The sequence below is a fragment of the Carassius carassius genome, chromosome 8 (genome assembly GCF_963082965.1).
Source record: "Carassius carassius chromosome 8, fCarCar2.1, whole genome shotgun sequence".
In the NCBI taxonomy this organism is placed as follows: domain Eukaryota; kingdom Metazoa; phylum Chordata; class Actinopteri; order Cypriniformes; family Cyprinidae; genus Carassius; species Carassius carassius.
The window spans coordinates 2,709,861-2,734,588 of NC_081762.1; the positions used below are offsets into that span (position 1 = coordinate 2,709,861).

Below are 24,728 nucleotides of genomic sequence, written 5' to 3' on the forward strand. Positions count from 1 at the left end.
TAATAATGATCATCGCATCTGAGCCGCTAAAGACATAAGTGGATTATGTTTGTTTCTAAAATGCACCCAGATCGACCTAAATGAGTCTATGTTCACGTAAATAGTTTGTGATCCAGCTTCACCTCCAGAAGAAGTGATCTTAAGGTTTTTAAATGAAACTTTCCTAATCACCTTTCCTAATTACGTGCTAGTTAGCAAGTTCTGTGGCTAAATGAGAACGGCTCATCTCCCCACGGAAGAGGTGGCGGGGTCAGAGGGGCTCATTAGCATTTAAAGAGACATACACTGAACTGGGTCACTGTGAACAGAATTGTTTTGGACAGGGTAAAAAGGGTGTTGTTTTATACTAGCATTGAGAAATTTTAACCAAAATATATTATTATAGACTTTTCATTGAGACCCTAAAGAGTCATATCATGAAAAGTGAGGTGTGCTCTGATTGGCCAACTATTCAGTGTGTTGTGATTGGCCGAATGCCTCAAGCATGTGAAGGAAAGGTTACGCCCCTCGACACTTTGAAAACACACAGCATCTCCTAGACATGGTGTCAGCGACAACAATACTACAGCAAGAATAAAGGCTATGCCTTCTTTCTTTGCATGAACATTTGCATGAACATCACACATCGTGATGTAGACATGTGGGGGCGTGTTTAAATGAGCCATTTTAGGAGGGCATGGATGAGTCTTAACTTTGATAAAGAGTATCTCTTTGGGTTTCAGACTTTAGTCTTTGAAACTTTAGGGTTCTTATCTGTTCATGAACATCTTGTAACACTCTAAAGAGAAAGGAAAACATGAAATCGCATCATATGACCACTTTAAATAAAAAATGCAAACGTGTTTGTGACTCACTGTCTCCGTCGCAGTAGTTTCTGGAACTCCTTCAGGTCCTTCTCCAGCGAGGGGAACTCATACATGTCTTCCAGCACATATCGATACAACGTCTGCACAGAAGAAGATGCATTTATATTAGTGGTTGACTGATCTGTAGATGTTTGGCATTTCACGATAACTGGAATCAGCAGCTTTGGATGAATATGGCACAAGCCAGACTTTGGCAGCAGAACTGTCCAAATCATGTTATTTTATATAATTGTATTAAGTAATTAAAGGAGTCATGACCCACAATTTTCACTTTTCCACGAGAATCAATGTATGTTATGATTGCCTAACGATTATACACTGGCCGGGAAGCCGATATTTAAAAGTGAAGCGTTTGTTTACCTCAGGGTTTGTAAAATAGCCCACGTGCACGCGCACTCAAATACGAGATTTTGATTTCTTCCTCGTCTTGACGTCAAGACGCGGCAGGATATACCATATATGGACACCGCAGCAGGAAGCTCGCCCTTCCCCTCTCCCCCTCATATTCAGTCGAGAAAGAGTTGCTCTGTGGTTGACTGCCAGAATCAACATGTAAATGTGTTTTCTCTACCAAGAACGGACCTAGCTATCAGAGACCAGTGGATTAAATTCATTTTTAATGACGCGGTTCCTTCAACCCTTCCCACTGGCTTATCGTTACGTGTTTGTGCTTAACATTGTAGGCCGAAATCCTTCCAACAAAATTGCCGGCAATTGAAACGGTAAGACTGTGTTTTTATTGCTCTACTGTGTGTAACAAACAGCATCTGCGGCTATTGTATGCTATTGCGTCTGTCACTAGACAAATAAACGAAAGACTTGAGGTGAAGTAATTGTTTATGTTCCCTGTAAACTGACTGCAAAAACGGACTTTTGACTACATTATAATGATTTCTTAATTCAGAATATGATCAAGATTGCGTAGGTTGATGTGTTCGGGGAATTTGCCAGTTAATAGTAACATTTAAAGCCCCTTAAATGAACGAAATGACTCGGAAAAAAGATCGAACAAGGGAGTCAGACACACTATCGTTCAATGAACACGTCCAGGCACAACTCTGGTGGGAGTATTAGCTTCGAGGTATGGGGAATGGCTGCTAAAGTACTTTGCACAAAACAAATGACTGAGATCATCATGAATTCGGTTATTGTTTATTTATTGCCTAACGCTTATGAGGCGCCGTCTAGTTTGTGTGTGTGCTGTGCTCGTCTTATATTTGTGTGTGTGTGCTGTGCTCACGTCTCATATGAGTAACTTTATGTGCGTGGATAGTTCATATACATGTATGTGTGACTAGTACTTAGTATATATGCAAGCGTGTTTCATATGTGTGCGTGAATGAAGTTTGATTTAAGCCCTAAACGGCGCCTCATACTTATACACTGGCCGGGAAGCCGGTCGCGTTCATTCACAACTTGCGCCATGATGTCAGTTTGTAATGATATGCTAAAGCATTACCTGCGTTGTCAACCCCCCCCTTCCTGCAACCAATCAACGCGCCCCTCATTTGCATTATTATAATGACCGTCCACGACAGCCAAAATATCGCATCAGATCTCGCGAGACAATAATGCCTTCAGAAATAAGGGTCTGAGGAGCTCTGTGTTTATTTTTTTTCCACTTTCCTTTTTTAGAAGGGCCTGAAAGACTATAATACAGCAGTAGGTATCCAAGGTAATACGACGTTATGACTCCTTTAAATAAAATAAGGATTTTCCGGTCCTTACCTCATGGCACTGACAGAGACTTGGATCAAACCTGAAGATACTGCCACCCCTGCAGCCCTCTCCACTAATTTCACTTGTTCCCACACTCCTCGTACCACTGGGAGGGGTGGAGGGACAGGTCTCCTTATATCAAAAGAATGGGAATTTGATCTTCAGCCATCACCTACAGGTACTGGTTCATTTGAATCACATGCCATTACTGTAACCCACCCTGTTAAAATCCACTTTGTGGTCATTTATCGTCCCCCAGGTCAATTGGGAAACTTCTTGGAGGAGTTGGATGTGCTGCTATCAAACTTTCCTGAAGATGGTACTCCTCTGGTACTGCTTGGTGACTTCAACATCCACCTAGATAAACCCCAGGCTGCTGACTTCAAAACTCTGCTCACCTCATTTGATCTCAAGCTAATGTCTACTACAGCGACTCACAAATCAGGCAACCAACTGGACCTCATCTACACGCGCTGTTGCTCTGTGGACAACTCTTCAGTTGCTCCACTGCACACCTCAGACCACTTCCTCATTACTGCTAACCTAGCACTTACTCCTGAAGCAGCACACACTCCAACGCAGGTCACCTTTCGACGGAACCTACGCTCACTCTCTCCATCTCTCCTATCTTCTGTGGTTTCATCCTCGCTTCCTGCACTCTCTCAGTTCTCTGCTCTGGACACGAACAGCGCTACGGACACTCTTTGCTCCACTTTAACATCTTGCTTGGACAACTTTTGCCCACTGTTGTCTAGACCAGCACGCACTGCCCCATCTGCCCCCTGGCTGTCTGAGGTTCTCCGTGAACATCGCTCTAAACTCAGGGCTGCAGAGAGGAAATGGCAGAAATCAAGAAACTCTACAGACCTCAGTGTGTATCAGTCTCTCCTCTCTTCCTTCTCTGCAAATGTCTTCACGGCTAAAACATCCTACTACCACAACAAAATTAACAGCTGTTGTGACGCTCGGACACTCTTCAAGACTTTCTCTTCTCTTCTTAATCCGCCGCCACCACCTCCTCCATCGACTCTTACAGCGGACGACTTTGCAGTTTTCTTCACAAATAAGATGAGATCCATCAGCGGCCAATTCTCCACACCGCAGACTGAGGACAACTTCACAATGACCGATGCACACTCTTTCTCCTCCTTCTCCCCACTCTCAGAGATGGACGTCTCCGAACTTCTCCTGTCCAATCATCCTACTACTTGTCCACTTGATCCGATCCCCACTCCCCTCCTTCAAGTCATACCTTCGCTTACTCACGTTATCAACTCCTCTCTTCACTCTGGAACATTTCCCTCAGCATTCAAGCAGGCTCGGGTAAGCCCACTGCTCAAGAAACCATCTCTAAGTCCAGCGCTTCTTGAAAACTACAGACCGGTATCCCTTCTTCCATTCATTGCAAAGACACTTGAGCGAGCGGTGTTCAACCAGTTTTCTATGTTCCTTGTACAGAACAACCTCCTGGACAGCAACCAATTTGGCTTCAAAAGTGGCCACTCAACTGAGACTGCTCTGCTCTCAGTTACTGAAGCCCTGCGACTAGCAAGAGCAGCTTCAAAATCCTCGGTACTCATCTTACTGGACCTTTCTGCTGCTTTTGACACTGTTAATCACCAGATTTTCCTGTCCACCCTCAGAAAGATGGGCATCTCTGGAACTGCACTCCTGTGAGTTAAGTCCTACCTCTCTGACAGATCCTTCAGTGTGTCTTGGAGGGGTGATGTTTCAAAGTCACACCACCTTGCTACTGGGGTTCCTCAAGACTCAGTACTTGGACCACTTCTCTTCTCAATCTACATGACATCATTAGGATCTGTCATTCAGAAGCATGGCTTTTCTTATCACTGCTACGCTGATGACACCCAACTCTACCTCTCATTCCAACCAGATGACCCGACGGTAGCTGCTCGCATCTCAGCCTGTCTGAGTGACATCTCTAGCTGGATGAATGACCATCACCTTCAGCTTAACCTTACGAAGACGGAACTCCTGGTGATTCCAGTTAACCCATTGCTTCATCACAACTTCTCTATACAGCTGGGCTCATCAACTATTACTCCTTCGAGGACAGCTAGAAACCTAGGAGTTGTGATGGATCATCAGTTAAGCTTCACAGACCACATTGCTACAACTACCCGGTCCTGCGGGTTTGCCTTATACAACATTAGGAAGATTAGACCCTTCCTGTCAGAGCAAGCAACCCAACTTCTTGTCCAAGCTCTTGTTCTCTCCAGACTGGACTATTGTAATGCTCTCCTGGCGGGCCTTCCTGCATGTACTGTCAAGCCTCTGCAATTGATCCAGAATGCAGCAGCGAGGGTTGTCTTCAATGAGCCAAAAAAAGCTCACGTTACTCCGCTCCTCATCAGGTTACACTGGCTACCAGTAGCTGCTCGCATCAAATTCAAGGTACTGATGCTAGCCTACAAGACGACCACTGGCACGGCACCAACTTACCTAAACTCATTGGTTAAATCTTATGTGCCCTCCAGAAGTTTGCGCTCTGCAAGTGATCGACGCCTTGTGGTACCATCCCAAAGAAGTTCAAAATCACTCTCAAGGACCTTTTCCTGGACTGTGCCCAGCTGGTGGAATGACCTCCCAATCTCAATTCGCACAGCTGAGTCTTTACTCATTTTCAAGAAACAACTAAAGACTCATCTTTTTCGCCTGCACTTAACCAACTAACACTAGCACTTTTCCTTTTCTTGTCTTTTAAAAAAAAAAAAAAACCCTACCTATGCGTTCTATACTAGACTAACTGAGACTTGTCATGGCACTTATATACTGTTGTTGTTCTCTTGTTGACCTGACTGCTTCTATTGTTCTCATTTGTAAGTCGCTTTGGATAAAAGCGTCTGCTAAATGATTAAATGTAAATGTAAATATGGATTTTAATATATCTCTATATTTCGGCACTGCACACTTAAAAAATATACCAGAAATTTTCATATCATCAGATAAAAATCCAGATCTATCATTTGAAAAATCTAAATTATAGTAATTTTAGTACTTCATCTTATTTTAGTTGTAAGGAAACATTTCATAATTTTAAGTTGATAACTAGGTTTTTAATTTAATTTAATTTAATTTAATTTTGAAACATTTATTTCAATTAAAAATCATCTAGTTTTATTTATCCTTAACAATAAAAACACTGTCAGTCTGATGAATCCTTCACTGAATCTACAAGCTTCATGAACTCTACTGACTCATGATTGTTCATGCTAGTGTGTAGTTTAAAATACAATGTTTTTTTGTGTTTAACATTTTATTTTACTTGACCTTTTTTTTAAATCATCTCTCTTCTGTCTCTATAAAGGCAGAATTCTGAACGAAAACACAGCTGGATGCCGACTGAATGTGTGTATGAGAGACTGTGTGAGTTTTAACCTTGTATGCACACTGGGTAGTCAAGAGGCAATTTATTACCCAGCATGCACTGGAGATGTACCTTATAATAGTGTACATTCCCTCAGTGCATGCAGGACACTGTTAGAACACAAACGCAGTGAGGGAACAGTGTACGTTTACTGTGTCAGTGTTGTAAAACAGTGACTACACACACACACACACACACACACACACACACTGTTCTCAGGGGCACTGTAGCGCTTGATGGAATCTGAATGAACCCATTAACCCGACCCCCCACGCCCCCATCCTGCTTGTTACCAGGCAACCATCACCAGGGAAACACTGCGTTTAATGATACAGGCGACCGTGAAACAGCCTCGTCACTGTGATGACACGACCGTTGCCATGGAAACACTGCACAAGTGTGTGTGTGTGTGGGACAAAGGCAGGTAGGAACAAGATATGCATTTGTGTGATCTTGTGAAGATGACAGACTGAAGTCTGTGAAACACATGTATATTCACATCATAAACACCTACACACAGCTACACAAACACACACTTTTAATGAGGCTTCGCCTGAAACTGTTTCTAGTGCTCATCTGCATGTGGCCATCAGCAGCGAGCAGAAGAGAGAAAACCAGAGAAAAGCATTAAAACCAGCTCAAGTCGTGACATGAAGACGGAGACGAGCCCTGAGGAGAAGCACGAGTTTAACACAGTCACAGCCAATCAGAACACTTCTGATGTTAACATGCAGCTGAGGAAGAGGGTTCTGGACCAATGAGATTTCACTGTGGGCGGGGCTACACAACTGTGCTAGCTTGTTCCTACTTCAAAATATTGATATATATATATATATATATATATATATATATATATATATATATATATATATATATATATATATATATATATATATATATATATATATATTAATTTTGAATAAATATTGCATAAAATACTGACAGCATTCAATAATTGTAGTTTAAAAATATTTAAATAGTATAAAAATATAAAATATAATTTTATATTTTGAATAACTATTATGTAAAAGACTGACAGTTTTGAAGTAAAATAGTTACAAAAAATTGAAAAAAAAAGTGATTTATATTATATATATATATATATATATATATATATATATATATATATAATGATAGTCTTGAATAAAAACATAAAAATATTACAATAATATATAAATTCCACTGACAGACCTAAACCATTTTTTTTTAAATAATAAAATAAGACACATATATTAAATATGTGATATATATGATTTTTACTTACAGACTTGTGTAAAAATATTGTGATAATTATGTCACACTTTATTTTAAGGTCACTATTAACAAACCATTAACTATGACTTTTACCTCAATAAACCCCTAATTTGCTGCCTGGTCATGCAGAATATGTGTTTTATAAGTACTAATAAACAAACAATATATTATTATTAATAGGCATGCTAATAAGCAACTAGTTATTACTGAAAAACAGGTCCCTAAAGTGTTCCCAAATATTAAATGCATATAAGAATATATGTATGATTTTTTTTTTAATAAATATTTTGTAATACGTGCTCGTTTTATAAAGATTTGCTTACATGAAACTATCAACAATACATTAGGGATTGCACATGTTGCCTACTAGAAATCATAATCCTTTTCTGAAAGCACAAATCAGATGACAGCAGCAGCAGCAGACAGATACTGCTCTCAAATCACGTCTATAACACGTCCACACACTTTCCTCAGAATAGCTGTGTGTTATACATCAGATCTAATGTAAGCGTTCTGACCTTCATGAAGGGCTTGACGTTCTCCTCCTCTCGCAGGAAGTCCTTGTACAGCGTGCTCCACTGAGACACCAGGTGCAGTACCTTCCTCTTCCTGTAGAGAGCCTCCTTCCCCTCCTCCTTCCCCCGACAGCGCTTCGTACAGTAGGTGAGATCCAGTTAAAGACCAACAACCAAGACACACACACGTACACACACACACACACACACACACACACACACACGCGCACACTCACACTCACTCACACACACACACACACACACACGCGCACACTCACACTCACTCACACACACACACACACACACACACACACACACACACACAGCTTTAGAAGAGCTTCTCTATACACTACAGGCCACAGATATATTCAACCCACTACACACAGACAACACTGTCGATATCAGCAATATAAAATGTTTAAGTTTGTTTATTGTGAAACACTGGTATAAATTGTAAAACCTGACATCCCTACATAATATAATAATAATAATAATAATAATAATAATAACAATTATAATATATTATAAAATTATAAAATATATTCTTATTTATTTGTTAATCTATTAAAATTCTACACTTTCTAGGTAACTAATGATACATTTAATTTTTTTTGCAATCTCATTTAAACATGATTAATATTTTTGTGCAAAAAAAATTGTAACATAATATATTATTTGTTTAAATATGATTCTGCAGGCACAATAATTATATGTTGAATATTTGTTAAAAAAAATTCAGCTTCAATTCTCTCTCTCTCTCTCTCTCTCTCTCTCTCTCTCTCTCTCTCTATATATATATATTGGCATATTAATTTTATGCCAAAAATCAATAGGATATTAAGTAAAGATCATGTTCCATGAAAATATTTTGTAAATTTCCTTCCGTAAATATATCAAAACTTAATTGTTGATTAGTAATATGCATTGCTAAGAACTTCATTTGAACAACTTTAAAGGTGATTTTCTCAATATTTAGATTTCTTTGCTCCCTCAGATTCCAGATTTTCTAAATATTGTCTGATCCTAACAAACCATACATCAATGGAAAGATTATTTATTCAGCTTTCAGATTATGTATAAATGTCAATTTCGAGAAATTGATCCGTATGACTGGTTTTGTGCTCCATGGTCATGCACAGTATATAATGATATAATTTACTACAAATAAAAACATTAACTATATCTAATACAGTAGTTATTATATTTGTTAAAATATTCATTTTTTTCAGTAAATAATATATATAGTATATAATATATATATATATAACATATTAATAAAAAATATAAAACATTTTTTCTAATTTAATGTTTATTATATTTCATGTTTATATAGGTTAGAAATGAAAATCATTTTAGTTGTGTATTTTAAACTACATATTGCCATTATGTTTATCCACAACAGATTGCTCTTGAGAAACTCCTTTGGTCTGTTTGGAACATACAGTACGTGTAGAGGGTCTTTAGCTGTGACTGTATCGATATCAAACACACACACAACACATCTGCAAGTGTGTCTCTGTAAGAGGTTTGGAGCGATCTGAAGGATATTGTCCCAGCAGAGCCTGGCAGAGCTCACTGGTGGACATGAACACCAGATACGTCAGCAGGAAGTCATCCAGGAGCATTTCTGCAAGAAAACATGATTAAACAGACATGTTTAATGAACGCCGGGCTCGTTAGAGCTGTTTGATCAAGCAAGCATCACTATTACTGATTTAAACAAGAACAGGAACTCAACTTTGGCACATAACTGTGTTTATTGTTGAGGAAAAGAGTCCAGATTTTAACTAAACACAAAGACCAAAACATCTGGTCCTAACGGATATGAATGTGCAAATCAGCTCCTAAATGTTATGAATAAAACTCACTCACGAATAATCAGTTAAAATATTTAATAATTCATTATAAATACTATATACATATAAAAAGAAAGTACTAGTATTTTGACAAATATTGTAAAATATTATAACTGATTTATTTGTAAACATAAATATATAACTTACTACATATTTAAATACACAGTTGTATGTTAAATATATAGCTTACTTTATAGTTATATATATGTATATATAAATAACTGTTACTGACAGTGCTAAATATATTTTTAAATATAGAAATTTTGTAGAAATGTAAAAAAAAATCTAAATAACAAATACTTCTTTAAAGTAATTACTAACAAATTCGACAGTAGAAATAAAAAGTGTAAAACATTATATGAATACAAAAATATTTAAGAGTTTTATATTTTGAGAAAATATACAAAATCCCCAAAAATATATGCAATATGACTTGCAATCAAATTTTTTAAGTGGTTTGCAAAACAATTAAAAATGCATTTCATTTACTGTAGATGATCGTTTTGGTAGCTACTTTTAACACCACTATAGGTTTATCAGGAGTTTTTTTTTTTGGTATCTACAGTCAGTCTGCAGCACCCACCGAAGCAGAAGCCAGTCTCTTTTAAAGTCCTAATGATTTAATTTACACCTCTTTCTTCTAAAAATACCTTGGGCTTCTCTGAACGGCCGGGATTCCCACAGAGAACCAGCATCACGAGACCATTTCTCACACACAATAGAGAGTCTTCTGAACACTTATTACCGATCACCAACGCACATCTGAACACTAACACTAATTATAGTTATTCTGACATTTACATCAGTACTGCACTCCTCATGCATTCAGCATTTAAACACAAGAGAGTAATATCAGTAGTGTCTAATGAGAAACAGTGAGACTGCTGGCCTTTAACAAAACACAAGAAGTCTTTCTCTCCTTTTGTTGGTGTGAGGCACGTTTTAATGCTTAACACAGCTGCCAACACACCGGTAATTACCCAGGATGCACTGCACTGCAGGGCTAATTTATGGCCTGTGGGTGTGTTATACAAAACACAAGGATCATTGAGTTACACCCATACATTAAACACACACATGCACACAGAACAAGTCATTATCTGCTTGCTTTTCTCTGTTTCTGTGTGTGTTCCTCCTCACCTCGCATCATCTCACAGAGTTATTCAATGCAAGCACTAAAACCTCTGGTAAATGCAAACTAAATGCATAGTAAGAGACTATATATTGCATTGAATTTTGAATTAGATATTGCATTGCATTGACTAAATCTCCTCATATGAGCTTCAGGAATCAAACACACGCATGCTATCAGCATGCACACATTGTGCAAACAAACTCATGAATAATTATGCTTTAATAAAAAAATAAAAAAAACAAGCTGTAACCAATAGATCTTGTATGCACAACTTCAACAACATCCTCAGAAGTCATCCTGTGCGACTTCAGAGAGTCAAGACACCTGGAGGCACAAACTCCACACAACAGAAAGCAACAGAAACGCTGTCTGGGTTACAACTCAAAGCATTCCTGCTGTATTTGTGGACGGAGCTGTTCTGACACGACACTCACCCGTCTCTTTGCTCTCCGTCGCCCCCTGCAGCTCGTCCAGACGCAGGTCGCTCAGCAGGTGCTCCAGGATCTTCTGGGGCGTCCCGGACACCACCACATACCTGCGGGACACAGCAGAAGAGGAAGAGTCGGATGGGTAATCGTCCTCAGAGGAGGAAAACGTCCAGCAAGAGCCGCTGTTAACAACATAACCCTCATCCTCATCCTCATCCTCATCCTCGTCAATGTAACGAAAATGAGGAATGTCAAATGTGGGCATTTCACCCTCATCCTCCAGACTAATGCAGTGCTCCCAGTCTTCATCATCATAGTCATCCTCCTCTGCCTGCACAAGTGTGACAGGTCTGTGTCTGAGGAAGGTCTGCGGATCCATTGCAGACAGCTGCGTGCTGTGTCATGCCCAGCTCAGGGGTCCGATCCCGGGCTGCAGAGGCGATCCACTTCCCCTGAGCTGCTGAATAAACTCACACCAACCTGACAAACACGGCCGATGCAGCAGAACACACGAACACCAAATAAGAAGTCATGCACACATGCACAAACAAGTTTCAGCGGTTCCTGCTCAAGCTGTAATGAGGAAGACAACGTCAGGAATGTGTTCAAGAGAGAGAGAGAGAGAAGCTGAGCTGAACTCCACCCACAACCCTAACATTCATAAAGAAATCGACAACAATCTGAAGTATAATTATGATAAACATATTTGACCTCCAAACCAAACTCCAGTGTCTATTTCATAGCCATAAATAGAACCAGCAAATTGGCAAAGCATCAATCAAACAACTGAAAGAAAGAAAAAGTAGGAATTTATTTGGAAAAACAGATAACCTAATAGCCTTTTTCACCTAATCAAAATATCTGACTGCAGTTTGATTGATATTAACTGGAATGCACAAATAAAAAAACATGCTTTTTGAAAAATGCTATTGCACATGAACTCTTCAAATCCTTTCAAAATATTGACTCAGTGACAGTGAGAAAACATCCTTTGACAGAACTAATCCATTTTGCTTGATTTTGACATTCTCCATTGTATATTACTGTAACTATTATAATTAATATTAATATAATGTTGTTATTTTTTATTGCATTGCATTTATTTATTTTCTCTCATTTAAAACTCATTTATTGTCTCATGTATTGCTTTTGTGGTGTAAAATATTCTGTATTTTACACATGTGAAATGCTTCAGCAATACTGTAACATTAATGTCATGCCAATAAAGCAACTTGGACTTGAACTTGAGAGAGAGAGAGAGATTGACTGGAGGAGGGGCGGAGCTTAAGGACATGTAAACAAAGAGGAGGGGCTATATAAAGGGGCGTGGCCTCACCTCTTATCGCTGTCCTCGTCTTTGACTCCAGCCGTTTGTGGAGACGCTGGATCTGATGGGACTCTCTGGAGAACCAGCACGTCTTGACCCCGCTCCTTCAGACAGACTCGTACGACTCCCTCGCCCTGCGCCTGAGAGAACGACACACAGCCCAATCACTCACCCATCACAGCAAACACAACGCCTTCAATCTTACTGAAACACACACTGAAGAATTCATTCAAACAAGTGAACACTCTGTCATTTAGACTGCCTATGTGAACTGAATCAACTCAAAAGAACGAGTCATTCATGAATAATGAATAATACTCATGAATATGGCAAGAAAACTAGGCCAAATATTAATATCTTTAGTGAATAGTGACTTAAAATTCAACATGTTTGTCATGCAATACTACTTTTATGGTGGCACTTCTTTTTGTCATTTCTGGACTAAGTTCTAAGAGACAGAGAACCAAAACACTTACTGATTCACAGAAACAAGAGAAAATCTAAACACAATGAATATCTTACTTAAAATGACATTAAATAAATATATTTCACTTAAAAATTGTCAAGCAGGCTATGTGAACTGAATCAACGCAAAAGAATGAATCATTCATGAATAATTCATAACTGCTCATGAATATGCTAAGAAAATTTTTAATGAATATTAAGATCCTCAGTGAACAGCGATTTAAATGTCAACTTTTTTGTTGCTTGAAAACTTGGAATAAAGCACTCAATTCATATGAACGATACTTTCCTGCTGCTTTTATGATACTTTTTTTTGTCATTTCTGGAATTTTTTACTTGCAACACAATTCAAAACAACAACAACAACACTTACTTACTTGTCTTACTTAAATAGGCAGAGGTATTATATTAGTTCACTCACAAATGAACAATCTGTCACCGTGTAGTCTGGCTATGTGAACTGAATCAACTCGAATGAATCAATCATGAATAATTCATAACTAGTCATGAACAGGCTGAGAAAAACAAGGGTGAATATCAAGATCTTCAGTGAATAGAAACTTTAATTTCATCCTATATGTTGCATTAAATCTTGGAAAATATTATTGAGCTTTTATGATATGATTTTGTCATTTCTGGCATTAAAGCATCTGAGAAACGGAGAGCCAAATCAATTACTGATTGACACCAAAAATGAAAAAAAAATGACAATAACACACAATATTTATCTTACTTAAACACTGAAGAAATTTCAGTTCATTAAAAAAAAAGAAAGAAAAAAAACACACATTTTGTCACCTTTCATACAGGCTATGTGAACTGAATCAAATGATTTAATATTCAACTCAAAAGAATCAAACATTCATCAATAATTCATAAAGGAATGATCCATTAATTCTGATGATTTTAAAAAAGTATACTAAAAAAAAGACAATAAAATATTGATTAGAATATGGCGTTGATTCTTTCATTAAAAAGGAAAATTTTTCAGTCATAAATTACACAAAAACTTCTTCTATTGGAAAAAACAGGGTGCAATCAAACCCAATCAGACTTGCATGCAATATATCATAGCGTGTTTTTCTGTCGCCAAACCTGACAAGTTTCCACATGCATTTCTGTCACACTCAAACTCTCACTTTCAGTTTCAATTTAGCAGCATGTCATTAGGGAGAAATGAGAGTCATTACACTCAGAAACTCACTCCTGCCCACAAAAATGCTGCAAAAATATATTTCCCTGAAATCAAACACACAGAAGTGCTTCATCAATTCAGCCTTTTCCTCTTACAAATAACAAATGAACTTCAAAACAATTCGTGCTAAATGATCTTTGCATTTATAATGAATGAAAGGCAACTCAATCAGTGTTTGCTGACGCTCTGAGCAGTGTTTCAGACACACACCTGACGTGTTTGAGTCTGGACAGCTGCGTTTGAAGAAGATAAAAGGCAGGAAAGGGATCAGGAATATCTGAGACGTCTCACACACACACACACACACAGGTGAGGATCACGACACTCATTCAGATGCACAGCGGTTTGCTGCACAAAAGAAAGACGCAGATCCGTCAAGGCTTTGTGTTTGAGATCCGGCTCGCATCACAGTTTTAATGTGGCCTGCAGGTGCAGATACTTCAGATACTGTAAAACCTGCTCTGTGACATGCTGAAGAAGCACAGATAATCACAATCATTCTGCTATTGAATCAAGCGACATCTTGAATGTCTGATTTATCAGCACACATCATTTTAAGTAAACAAAAGACTAATGCAAATAAGTTTTTACCTCACACAATCATTAAACCATTTTCAGTTATATACATTCATACACACTTATCTGCATACACTACTGGTGAAAAGTTTAGGATTTCTGTTCTGCTCACCAAGACTGAATCTGATTAAAAAAATACAGTAAAAACATTAAAAATTTTGAAAAAATATATTCTATTTAACTTATGTTTTCTGTGTGAATATCTGTTAAACTGTAATTTATTTCTGTGATCATAGCTGTATTTTCAGCATCATTCCTCCAGTCTTCAGTGTCACATGATCTTCAGAAATCATTAGAGGTGGGTAGTAACTCATTTACTTGAGTAAGTTTTTTGGGTAACTAATACTTTTTGGAGTATATTTAAAGATGGGTACTTTTACTCTTACTTGAGTAATTTTTGGGGGAAAAATCTGTACTTTTACTTTGTTACTGTGGGCGATGCTCCTCTCGTTACTTTATCTTAATGCAATAAATGTTATAAATGCTTCAGTTTATTCAAAACGCGCCGTCTACTTTTCTCTGGGCAATGAGCGATGCTCATTCGCGAATGATTCATTCTTTTGAGTCAACTCTGTTCAAAGGCTTGATCAAACCAGTTGGCAAACGAGTGAATTGGTTCGTGAATCAGTTTGAATGATTCGTTCAGTTCCCTGCCGCACACGCTGAGCGTCTGAAGTGGTTCACTCAGAGTTGTAACATTTAAGAGCAGAAAGAGCGTTGAAGACGTGGCTGGAACTGCACTGAATTGAAAGCAAACCTGCAAAGACTATTATTTGCTAGCGATGGAGATCCTTATTAGATGAACACCACGTGCGCTGTCTACTGTTAAACAGGTATAACTTGGGCTACATTCGATTACAGTACACGATACCACTGTGACATTAGTTTGTTGTACGTGTAACTTATAACAGAGAGGAACCAAGTTGAATGCAGCTTCCAAAAGACAAAAAATAGCCGATTAATATTTTCTATATTTGATACAATCACACCGGCGTGAGAACTCATCGAGTCATATCATTAGTTGCTAAATTCAGATCTGTGATTGCTTGCTGGCGCTGAGCCAGAGATAGACGCGTTTTTACTGCGGTGGGCATTATAACCAATCACACAAGATTCTGTTGAGCTTATTAAAGCATGCTTATTAAAACATGTGTGTGTATGAATCTAAATAAGATATTGATTTCACAGTGTTAACAGTTTCAGTGATTTTACTGAAAGTTTCAGTGGGAGTTTCTGAGAGTGATTGATAGACTGTCAGTGAAAATGATCTTTAATAATGTAAATGTTATTTGCTCTCTTTCTGAACAATGAAAGATTAGTTGCAGTTTGTATATCACATTAACTTTCAATGTTAAATTCACATTTAATATAAAGTAAGTCGTATTAAAAATATGTTATGGCATGACACCTCTATTACTTAAGTAAACAGACAGGTTTTTATAATAAATTACATAATTAGGCTATTTTGACCATCGCATATTATAATTATTAACAATTTATGAAAAGTGAGAATCCGGATATTTCATTATAGTTCATGCTTCTGGGAATGTTTCTAATAAAAATGAAAAAAAAAATTATTAATAATAATAATAATGCTTAATAATAATTTGCCATTATGCTGTGGCCTCTGTGTGTCACATGACGACCCCCCACCCCCATACCTAGACACAATTAATAATGATATTTCCACAATATTTATGCTTGCAGAAATATACATTTGTTTACATTTTGCAGAACAGATGAAAGAAGATCTGTCAATGTGCATTTGGTTCGTTATGTTCAGATGTTCAGTAACTTAGCTGTTATGTTAGGAGTTTTCACTCTTCTTTTTGTCAGAGGTTATTTATACATATTTAATACATACTTATATAATTTAATTCGTGATGCAAATCCGAATTTTCATCAGCTGTTACTCCAGTTTTCAGAGTTATGATTCTTCGAAATATAAATCTAATATATTGATTTATTACCAGTGCTGGAAACAGTTTTGCTGCTTAATATTTTTTTGGAACCTGTGAGATTTTGTTTAGGATTATTTGATGCATAGAAAGATAAAAAGAACATCATTGATATTAAATCAACATACTGGAATGATTTCTGAAGGATTATGTGACATTGAAGACTGGAGTAAAGGCTGATGAATATATATATATATATATATATATATATATATATATATATATATATATATATATACACACACACATACATTTTATCTATATATCTAAATATAAATAGGCTCAGTATATATGACCCAAAGTAACTAGTAACTAACTACTTGAGTAGATTTTTATCCGATACTCTTTTACTCTTACTCAAGTAACTATTCAAGACTAGTTCTTTTACTTTTACTTGAGTAAATATTTCTAGAAGTACTTTTACTTTTACTTGAGTACAGTTTTTGGGTACTCTACCCACCTCTGGAAATCATTCTAATATGATTATTTACTGCTCAACAAACATTTCTGATTATCATCAGTGTGACACATCAGTGTGAAACTGTGACACATTTTTTTTTTAGGATTCACAAATAAATAGAAAGTTCAAAAGAACAGCACAAATTAGAAATAGAAATCTTTTATAACATTATAAATCTCTTTGAATAAAAGTATCAATTTATTAAAAATAAAAAAAATTATATACAGTATATATATGTGTGTGTGTGTGTGTGTGTGTGTGTGTGTGTGTGTGTGTGTGTGTGTTTGTCTGTTTGTGTGTGTATTAAATATATATATATATATATATATATATATATATATATAAAGAAAATAAGAGATAGTTGGACCTTTAAAATGTAATACATTCAGTCACTGTTTTCATAAATATAATATTTTGTGTTTCTTGTTTCCTATTCCTAACAGGTTTTACCAGCTTCAGTAGTTTCGGCATCTGTGATGTAAACTAAACATTATTAGCCTTTTTAAACACAGAGCAAGTCCTTCAAATACTGTACGTTCCAAGCAGCAAGCATGTGATGCAATCCAAACCCATTGAAACGTAAGAAATGAGCCCTGTGTGTGACAACAGCCCAATGCTATCGACGCTCAGACCCCCACAGGCTTCCAAACCCTGGACAAAATGTTCTGGAACATCTTCACTAAAATATACAACATCCATCAGCAGCGCAAACTCTCTTCCATCCCTGAACGACCTTCAGTCGAGAGTCTGCTGTCTGCGAGACGTGAGCGATGATGGGTCCTCCTGCAGAGCAAAGGATGCTGGGATGCCGCAGGAGTCATCTCTCAATCACCAGACCGCCAGGATGGGAAACAGATGGATTATCTGCGTCCAGACAGACACAAACATGACCTCTGACCTCCTAACGAAGGACACGACCTCTTGGAATCCACTGTTACTTCACCGCAATCCGAATTCCAAAAAAAACTCCTGAAGATTCCAAAAATACTTCCAGTCTGACCACAAATTACTCATTCCGGAACAAACACGGAGTGTTTCCCAAACATTCCCAAGACACTCCAAAACAAGCACGGATATCAGATGGAGTCTACACTGCTCCTCCCTGCAACTGTGCTTGGAAAAAGCAACGCTAATAAGATTTTACTCCAGTTACGCAATTCCACAAAAAAAAACACCTACATTAACGCACAACAGGCCAGAGGCTGCTGGGAAAAAATGTTGGCGATGCAAACGATAACAAACTGTTTATCTGCAGTTTCTCTCGAGCCTTTCCAAAATCAACTCGCATTTAAATGTCAATGTTGATGAAAAATCATTTTTTTCCGTTTCTAAGCTGGCAGCGGGAGAGCTTTACGTAACAGAAGCGGTACATTGTGAATGTTTGAACGAGTCCCACAGGATCTGCAGGGACACAATCATAAAATACAAATAAAACATGCCTGTGATGATGAAGCTGGACTAAAGATGCAACAGGAAAGTCAATTAGACTGTTTAGTGTCATATTTCACCACAGAATGATGAGATTGACCAATCAGAGTGAAGTATTTCAGAGATAATGAGGGTTCGGCGCTCACCCAGAACCAGCAGCTAAAGCAGATTATATCATAACCACATCAGACCTTCCCATCCTCCAGTTCCTGCAGGGAAACCCAGCTCTGCGTCTCCAGGACGCTACCTCTGCTTTCTTCTTCCTCTCAGTCTGACACGTACAGTACTTTCATGCATTTGGCAGATGCTTCTATTGAAAGCATTCAGGGTTTGCTTTTTATCAGTTCATGCATTCACTGAGATTCAAACCCATGATCTCAACTCTCTTCTTCAGATCTTTACATTTTTCTTTACCAAACATGATCCTTTTTGAATATCAGCCCAAAAAAATTTAATTCAAATTGATGTGGTTATTATTAAAATTTTATATATATATATATATATATATATATATATATATATATATATATATATATATATATATATATATATATATATATATATATATATATACATAAAATGTTAAAAAATTGAAATAAAAAAAGTCTTTAAAAATCCTTTTAAAAACTAAGAATTAAAAAAATAATGTAATACTTTAATGTTTTATCTACTCATATTGTACATTGTAATATATGATTTATTTGAGTGTTTAGTATTTGATTCATTTAGAATATATATATATATATATATATATATATATATATATATATATATATTTTATTCAGCAAGGATGCATTATAATATAATGTATATATAATATAATGTTACAATTTATACTATATAATACATTACAAGATATTGCAAATATAATATATTATTAACATTATATTTCATTATAGATTTCTATTCAAATAAATGCTTTTTGAAGGATTCTGAATGATTTCTGAAGATCATGTGACACTGGAGACTGGAGTAATGATGCTGAAAATACAGCTTTGATCACAGGAATAAATTACACTTTAATATTTATTCACACAGAAAAGAGTTATTTTAAAGTGCAATAAATAAATGCAGCCTTGGTGAGCAGAAAACATTGCAAATTAGTTTTTAATTGCATCTTTAAATCAATTTTTTAATGTTTCAAATGCAAAAGAATTGTAGTTTTCTATGAAAGAGTGACTAGCCAAGCGGTTGCATTAGTTGCTCAGTTAATGTCAGCTGTGGAGGATCAGCGGGACACAGGTGTGTGTTTAAGTCTCCACCTGTGGCTTCTCACGCTGGGTGGAGATCGAGTCCAGAGACCTCAGCACAGAGAGCACACGAAAGTGTTCCCTTCCTGCGTGTCTGCACAGAGAGCGATAGTGTGTGTGTGTGTGTGTGTGTGTGTGTGTGTGTGTACTGCGCTTCCTTAATTACACCAGAAAGTTGCACAGAAAACTCCCATGATCCTATAAAAGCCAAAGGACACGGTCTTTACTCTAAACAATGCAGCACAACCCAAACTCACCAAACAAACTCCACCTAAAGTCACCGCTCAAGCACTGCTCTCCGTTAGGAAATCCTGTTACATAACTGCGGGAATGAGTTGATGGCAAAGATCTTTTTAGGAAAAAGATGTAAGAATGAATCTCATATTCAGGAATTGACCCTCTGTAAGCTAAACTGGAGTCTCTGTGTCTCCAGACATCCTCCTGGTTTACACAAGACCTGAAACCACACATGGTCATGAAGAGGGAAAAGAAACCATGCAACACTTCTGTCCAAATCAAACAGGAGATGTATAACGTCACTCCAATGACAGAGTCGGATCTGGAGAACTGTATCGCTATCAGGAGACATGGAGGACATTGCTTTAATGCAAAGCAGTCGGTGTTCTCTCCTTCAATACAAAAACTCAATGCTTGACTCATTTCATTTTCAATCAAAACCAATGGCATTTTGGCTGCAGACAAGTGTTTGTTATGGAAGACTAGAAGTGCCACCAGATATAAACTGACATCAATATTAAAATTATGAATATATATATAATATATATAATTAATAAATATCAATATCAAATTCAAAATGTGAATAAATACTATAACAATAGTATATAAACAATACTAAATTAACTTAATTATACACCAAAATTAAAGCTAAATACAATTCAATTTAATTTAATTTAATATAAAAAAAATTAAAATTACAAAAGCACATAACAAAATGATTAAAATTCATCTTAAAAGTAAAAAAGGTAAAAAATAAAAGCTAATTCAAAATGTAAATAAATATTATAATAGTATATATATATATAATGCAAATAAAATACTAATACTAAAATGCAAACTGAAAATATAAGAATAAAGTCTAGATTAAAATATTATAAACTACACTATAATATTGATAATTATAACATATGATAATATAGATATTTTATAAATAATACTTGTTAATAATTGTTGCATTGTATGTAAACCACATGAGAAGCAGTCTTCACTGTGGGATGGAGAATGGGTTTCACACATCAGGAGTAGATCAGATGATGAAAAGTGTCCGTTTACTGAAGGAAAAGATGAATATGTCAGAAGAGCAGGTATGTTTAATCAGAGGTCTCCAGCGCGCTGATGATGAGCCAGACTCAGATTACTCTGTGTTTCACTCACACACTCCCCTCAACAATCATCTCAGACGCCACACACTCCTGACTCTCTCCTGCGTCTCATTCCTGACTTCTTCAGCTGCTTTGTGGTTTGTCAGAGATATTAAAGTTACAAGCTTTGCTGTTTCAAGATATGTTCATCAAAGACTGATAATATCTTTATAAACAATACAACTGTACGCTCACAGATAACGTGACGTACGTACTTCACAAATAATTTGCATAATTACTTTACTTAAGTATTGAGAAACATTTAGAATTTTAAGTTAGACATAAAACAAACAAAAAAAAGACAAAAACATACTGCTTTTAAATTTTTGCACAATATATATTCAATTAATTCAATAGTGCAAATAATAATAATACAGCCACATTATTATAATAGAAAATTTAAGAAAAAACGGCATGAATACAATAGTGCAAGTTATAATAATAATAATAATAACTATAGCTTATTATTATTGCAAATAAATTGCAATTATTTGTTTTGCAAAACTAATCTGCAAGAATACACTGGTGTAAATAATAATACTAATAATATGATTAAAAATAAATATAAAAAATATAATAATAAGTTATAATAATATAACTAGTAATAATATAACTGTGTAAAATATTGATTAATTCAAATAATAGTAAATAAATAAACAGAACATTAAATTAATAGTAAAATATTATTAGTTAATAATGATATATATATATATGTATATTGCTGTAGCATAATTATTATTAAATGGTAATTGTGCCCAAATCCTAAAAATGAATAGCAAAGTGATCAGTAAATCTATAATAGGTGGTTTTCTTTATGAAACTTAAAAAGCTCTCTTTGGTTCTTCAGAAAGCAGGACTCCAGAAGTGCTTTAAGAAAGACCTCCACAGTTTGATATCCGGTGAGTTTCCTTCCTCACCTGACCTCCCCATGTGACCCCTGACCTGCTGTTGTCATGCCAACAGGCTCAGGTGTGAGCGAGGTTTGTCCTACCTGAGCGGAGCGGTCCGGGAGCCGGTAGTTCTGGTTCTGGAGGAAGCGATAGCCGTCTTTGGCCAGACGCTGGACCACCTCCAGCCGTGAGAAGTCCTCTGGAGCCCGGAGAGCACAGACGCCCGCCTGCTGCAGAGAAAACAGATACTTCAGTCCACAGTCCCACGACATCACAGCTACTGCCAGAGACACGGAGAACACACATCCATGCTCTCAGGAGCCACTCTCCTCTGGAACACTGTTAGAGAGAGTGTTTGAGGGACAGAGGGGGAGGGGCGTGGCTGTGGGGCTCCGCCCACAAGAGACAGATGATTGACAGCATCTACAGTACACCTCAGAGAGCGAGAGAGACTTTGGGTGCTTTACTTGCAATCATATTTTATATTTATATCCTTTGCTTGCACTTCACATTATTTATTTGTTACTTAAAGTAACAGTAAAAACAACAACAACTAAGCAACCAGCAGAGCATCAGAGCATAGAAAAACACGAGTATTGTTGTGATTAACTATAGATAAAACTAAGTAAAACTATTAAAATATTTTTGGTTAATTAAAAACAGAAGTGGACGTTAAAAATATAAAAAGTAGATTAAATTTAGAGTCAATAAAAATTTAAATAACTGAAATAAGTTTAAGCTAAAGCAATTAAATTACTAATTGGAAATAAATAAAAACTAAAACTTAAAAAAAATTAAATAGTAATATAAGTAAAAAGCATAAAATTACTAAAAATTTAACTAAAATTTACTAAAACTAAAAACTGAAGACATAAAATAAAAGCTAATTCTGTGGTGATTATTTTGTATTCTATATTTTTATTTGTATTGATAAAAATACTGCACTTCAAACAAAAATGCTATCTTTTGTTAATTGTAATAAAGCTGACTTTAAATAAAATATGAAGAGTCGACTTAGAGTAAATAAAAAAAAATGCTTTCTTGCCAAGGAACTGAAATAAGTTTAAGCTAAAGCTCTTAAATTAATTGAAAATAAATAAAAACTAAAACTAACCCAAAACTGAAACTGAAATCAAAATTTAACTCAAATAAAAAATAATGAAACTTAACTAGTAAAAAAAAAAACTGTGGTAAAATAAAAAATAAAAACCTAAATTTAAACCCAGAACTGAAAATGTGAAATTAAAAATTGTATTAAGATTTATTCAAAGAATTAATAAAGGTATAATGGTTTATTTTAAATAGTAAATTCTTATTTGCATTGATGAAAATACTGAACGTAAAACAAATAAAATAAAACTTAAAGCTATATAGAAATATTAACAAAAACTAGGAAATGAGAAAGCATGTAACAAAATTACTAAAAATATAATGCAAACTGATAATATAAAAATGAAAGCTTATTCAAAATATTAATGAATAAAGAACAATTATTTAGAAAATGATCAAACACAGGATTCAATGTCGCCTTTTTCTGTACTTTCAGTATTTTACAGCTTGTCAGTGCTTTATATGTCATTAATCCTGCCATTAAAGCTTTGTCTATTTCTGAGAGGAGCCAGTGTTGTTATCGTTAGCTAAAAAAAAAAAACAATTATAAATGCTGTTTTGGCGGTTAATTGATATAAGCTAAAATTACAAAACTTATACTCAAATAAAAGCAATTGAAATCTACTAGAAACATAAATAATAAAAACGACAAAAGCACATTAAATTACTCATAAAAACTCAAATTAAAATGAGAGCTGAAAGTATTAATGCATAAGAAAGATAAGATGATCTGAGCGTGAACAGAGGGCTTTTAAAACTGTAATGCTGAACACACACAGATAAAGCTCCTTTATTTACTCAGTGCTGTGTTTGGATCAACTCAAAGCATCGCAGGTTTCCTGTGAACTAAACCGCCTTCCCACAAAACCATCCCAGACCAGAACGGGCTGCCCGAAGCTAAACAGACACACAGCGCTGTCAAAACAGAGAGGGAAAAACACAAGCCACCGCTCAGTTACTCCGAGCTAATAGTGAAGCTGGAATATCGACTGATGAAGACCATGTGACTAAACACACTGTAATCAGACACAACAGCTGCTTCAGAGATGAACCATACCCATGAACCTTTAGCAGTGTTTGAAAATGAACCCAAACACTAAAATCCTACAGTGTTAGAGTTGTGTTGTATTGCATCCGTTCACTAGGATTGTGTTACTGTAGACAACCTTAATTTGATTTGAATTATAGTATCGTCAATCAAACTTTTCTTCAGTTTTCTTTTAAAATAAAAACACATCAATATTGCATCAAAGTGGAAAAAAACATGTAACTTAAAAAAAGATATGTATTAAAACATGTAATTCAACTAATTAATTATAATTTAGTTATTTACAAATATTTAGATTTTTTTATAATAATATTATAATAACAAATTGTATAATAATTTTATATTATTGTATAATCAAAAATAATAACAGTGACAACATACAGCTCATGCTATAAATATATATTTTCTTCTGTTTCTCAGTGCCAGTGCAACTTTAAGGTTTTCCTGAAAATAAATGAAAATAAAATAAATACATGTTTTT

At 35.8% G+C, this 24,728-nt stretch overlaps 1 protein-coding gene across 2 annotated transcripts in view; it reads right to left on the reverse strand.

Annotated features, from left to right (window-relative positions):
- rapgef5a (Rap guanine nucleotide exchange factor (GEF) 5a) overlaps positions 1-24,728 on the reverse strand; it is a 57,282-nt gene that overhangs the window by 8,806 nt on the left and 23,748 nt on the right. The window contains exons 9-14 of one of the 2 annotated variants that reach the window (XM_059555589.1): positions 22,191-22,319; positions 12,498-12,628; positions 11,168-11,268; positions 9,236-9,369; positions 7,746-7,877; positions 855-946 (exon numbers count right to left, since the gene is read on the reverse strand). In XM_059555589.1, coding sequence (XP_059411572.1) covers positions 855-946; positions 7,746-7,877; positions 9,236-9,369; positions 11,168-11,268; positions 12,498-12,628; positions 22,191-22,319 — 719 coding nt within the window. Of the gene's footprint in view, positions 1-854; positions 947-7,745; positions 7,891-9,235; positions 9,370-11,167; positions 11,313-12,497; positions 12,629-22,190; positions 22,377-24,728 lie in introns of those variants that run through there. The other variant, XM_059555590.1, reaches the window with a different exon arrangement.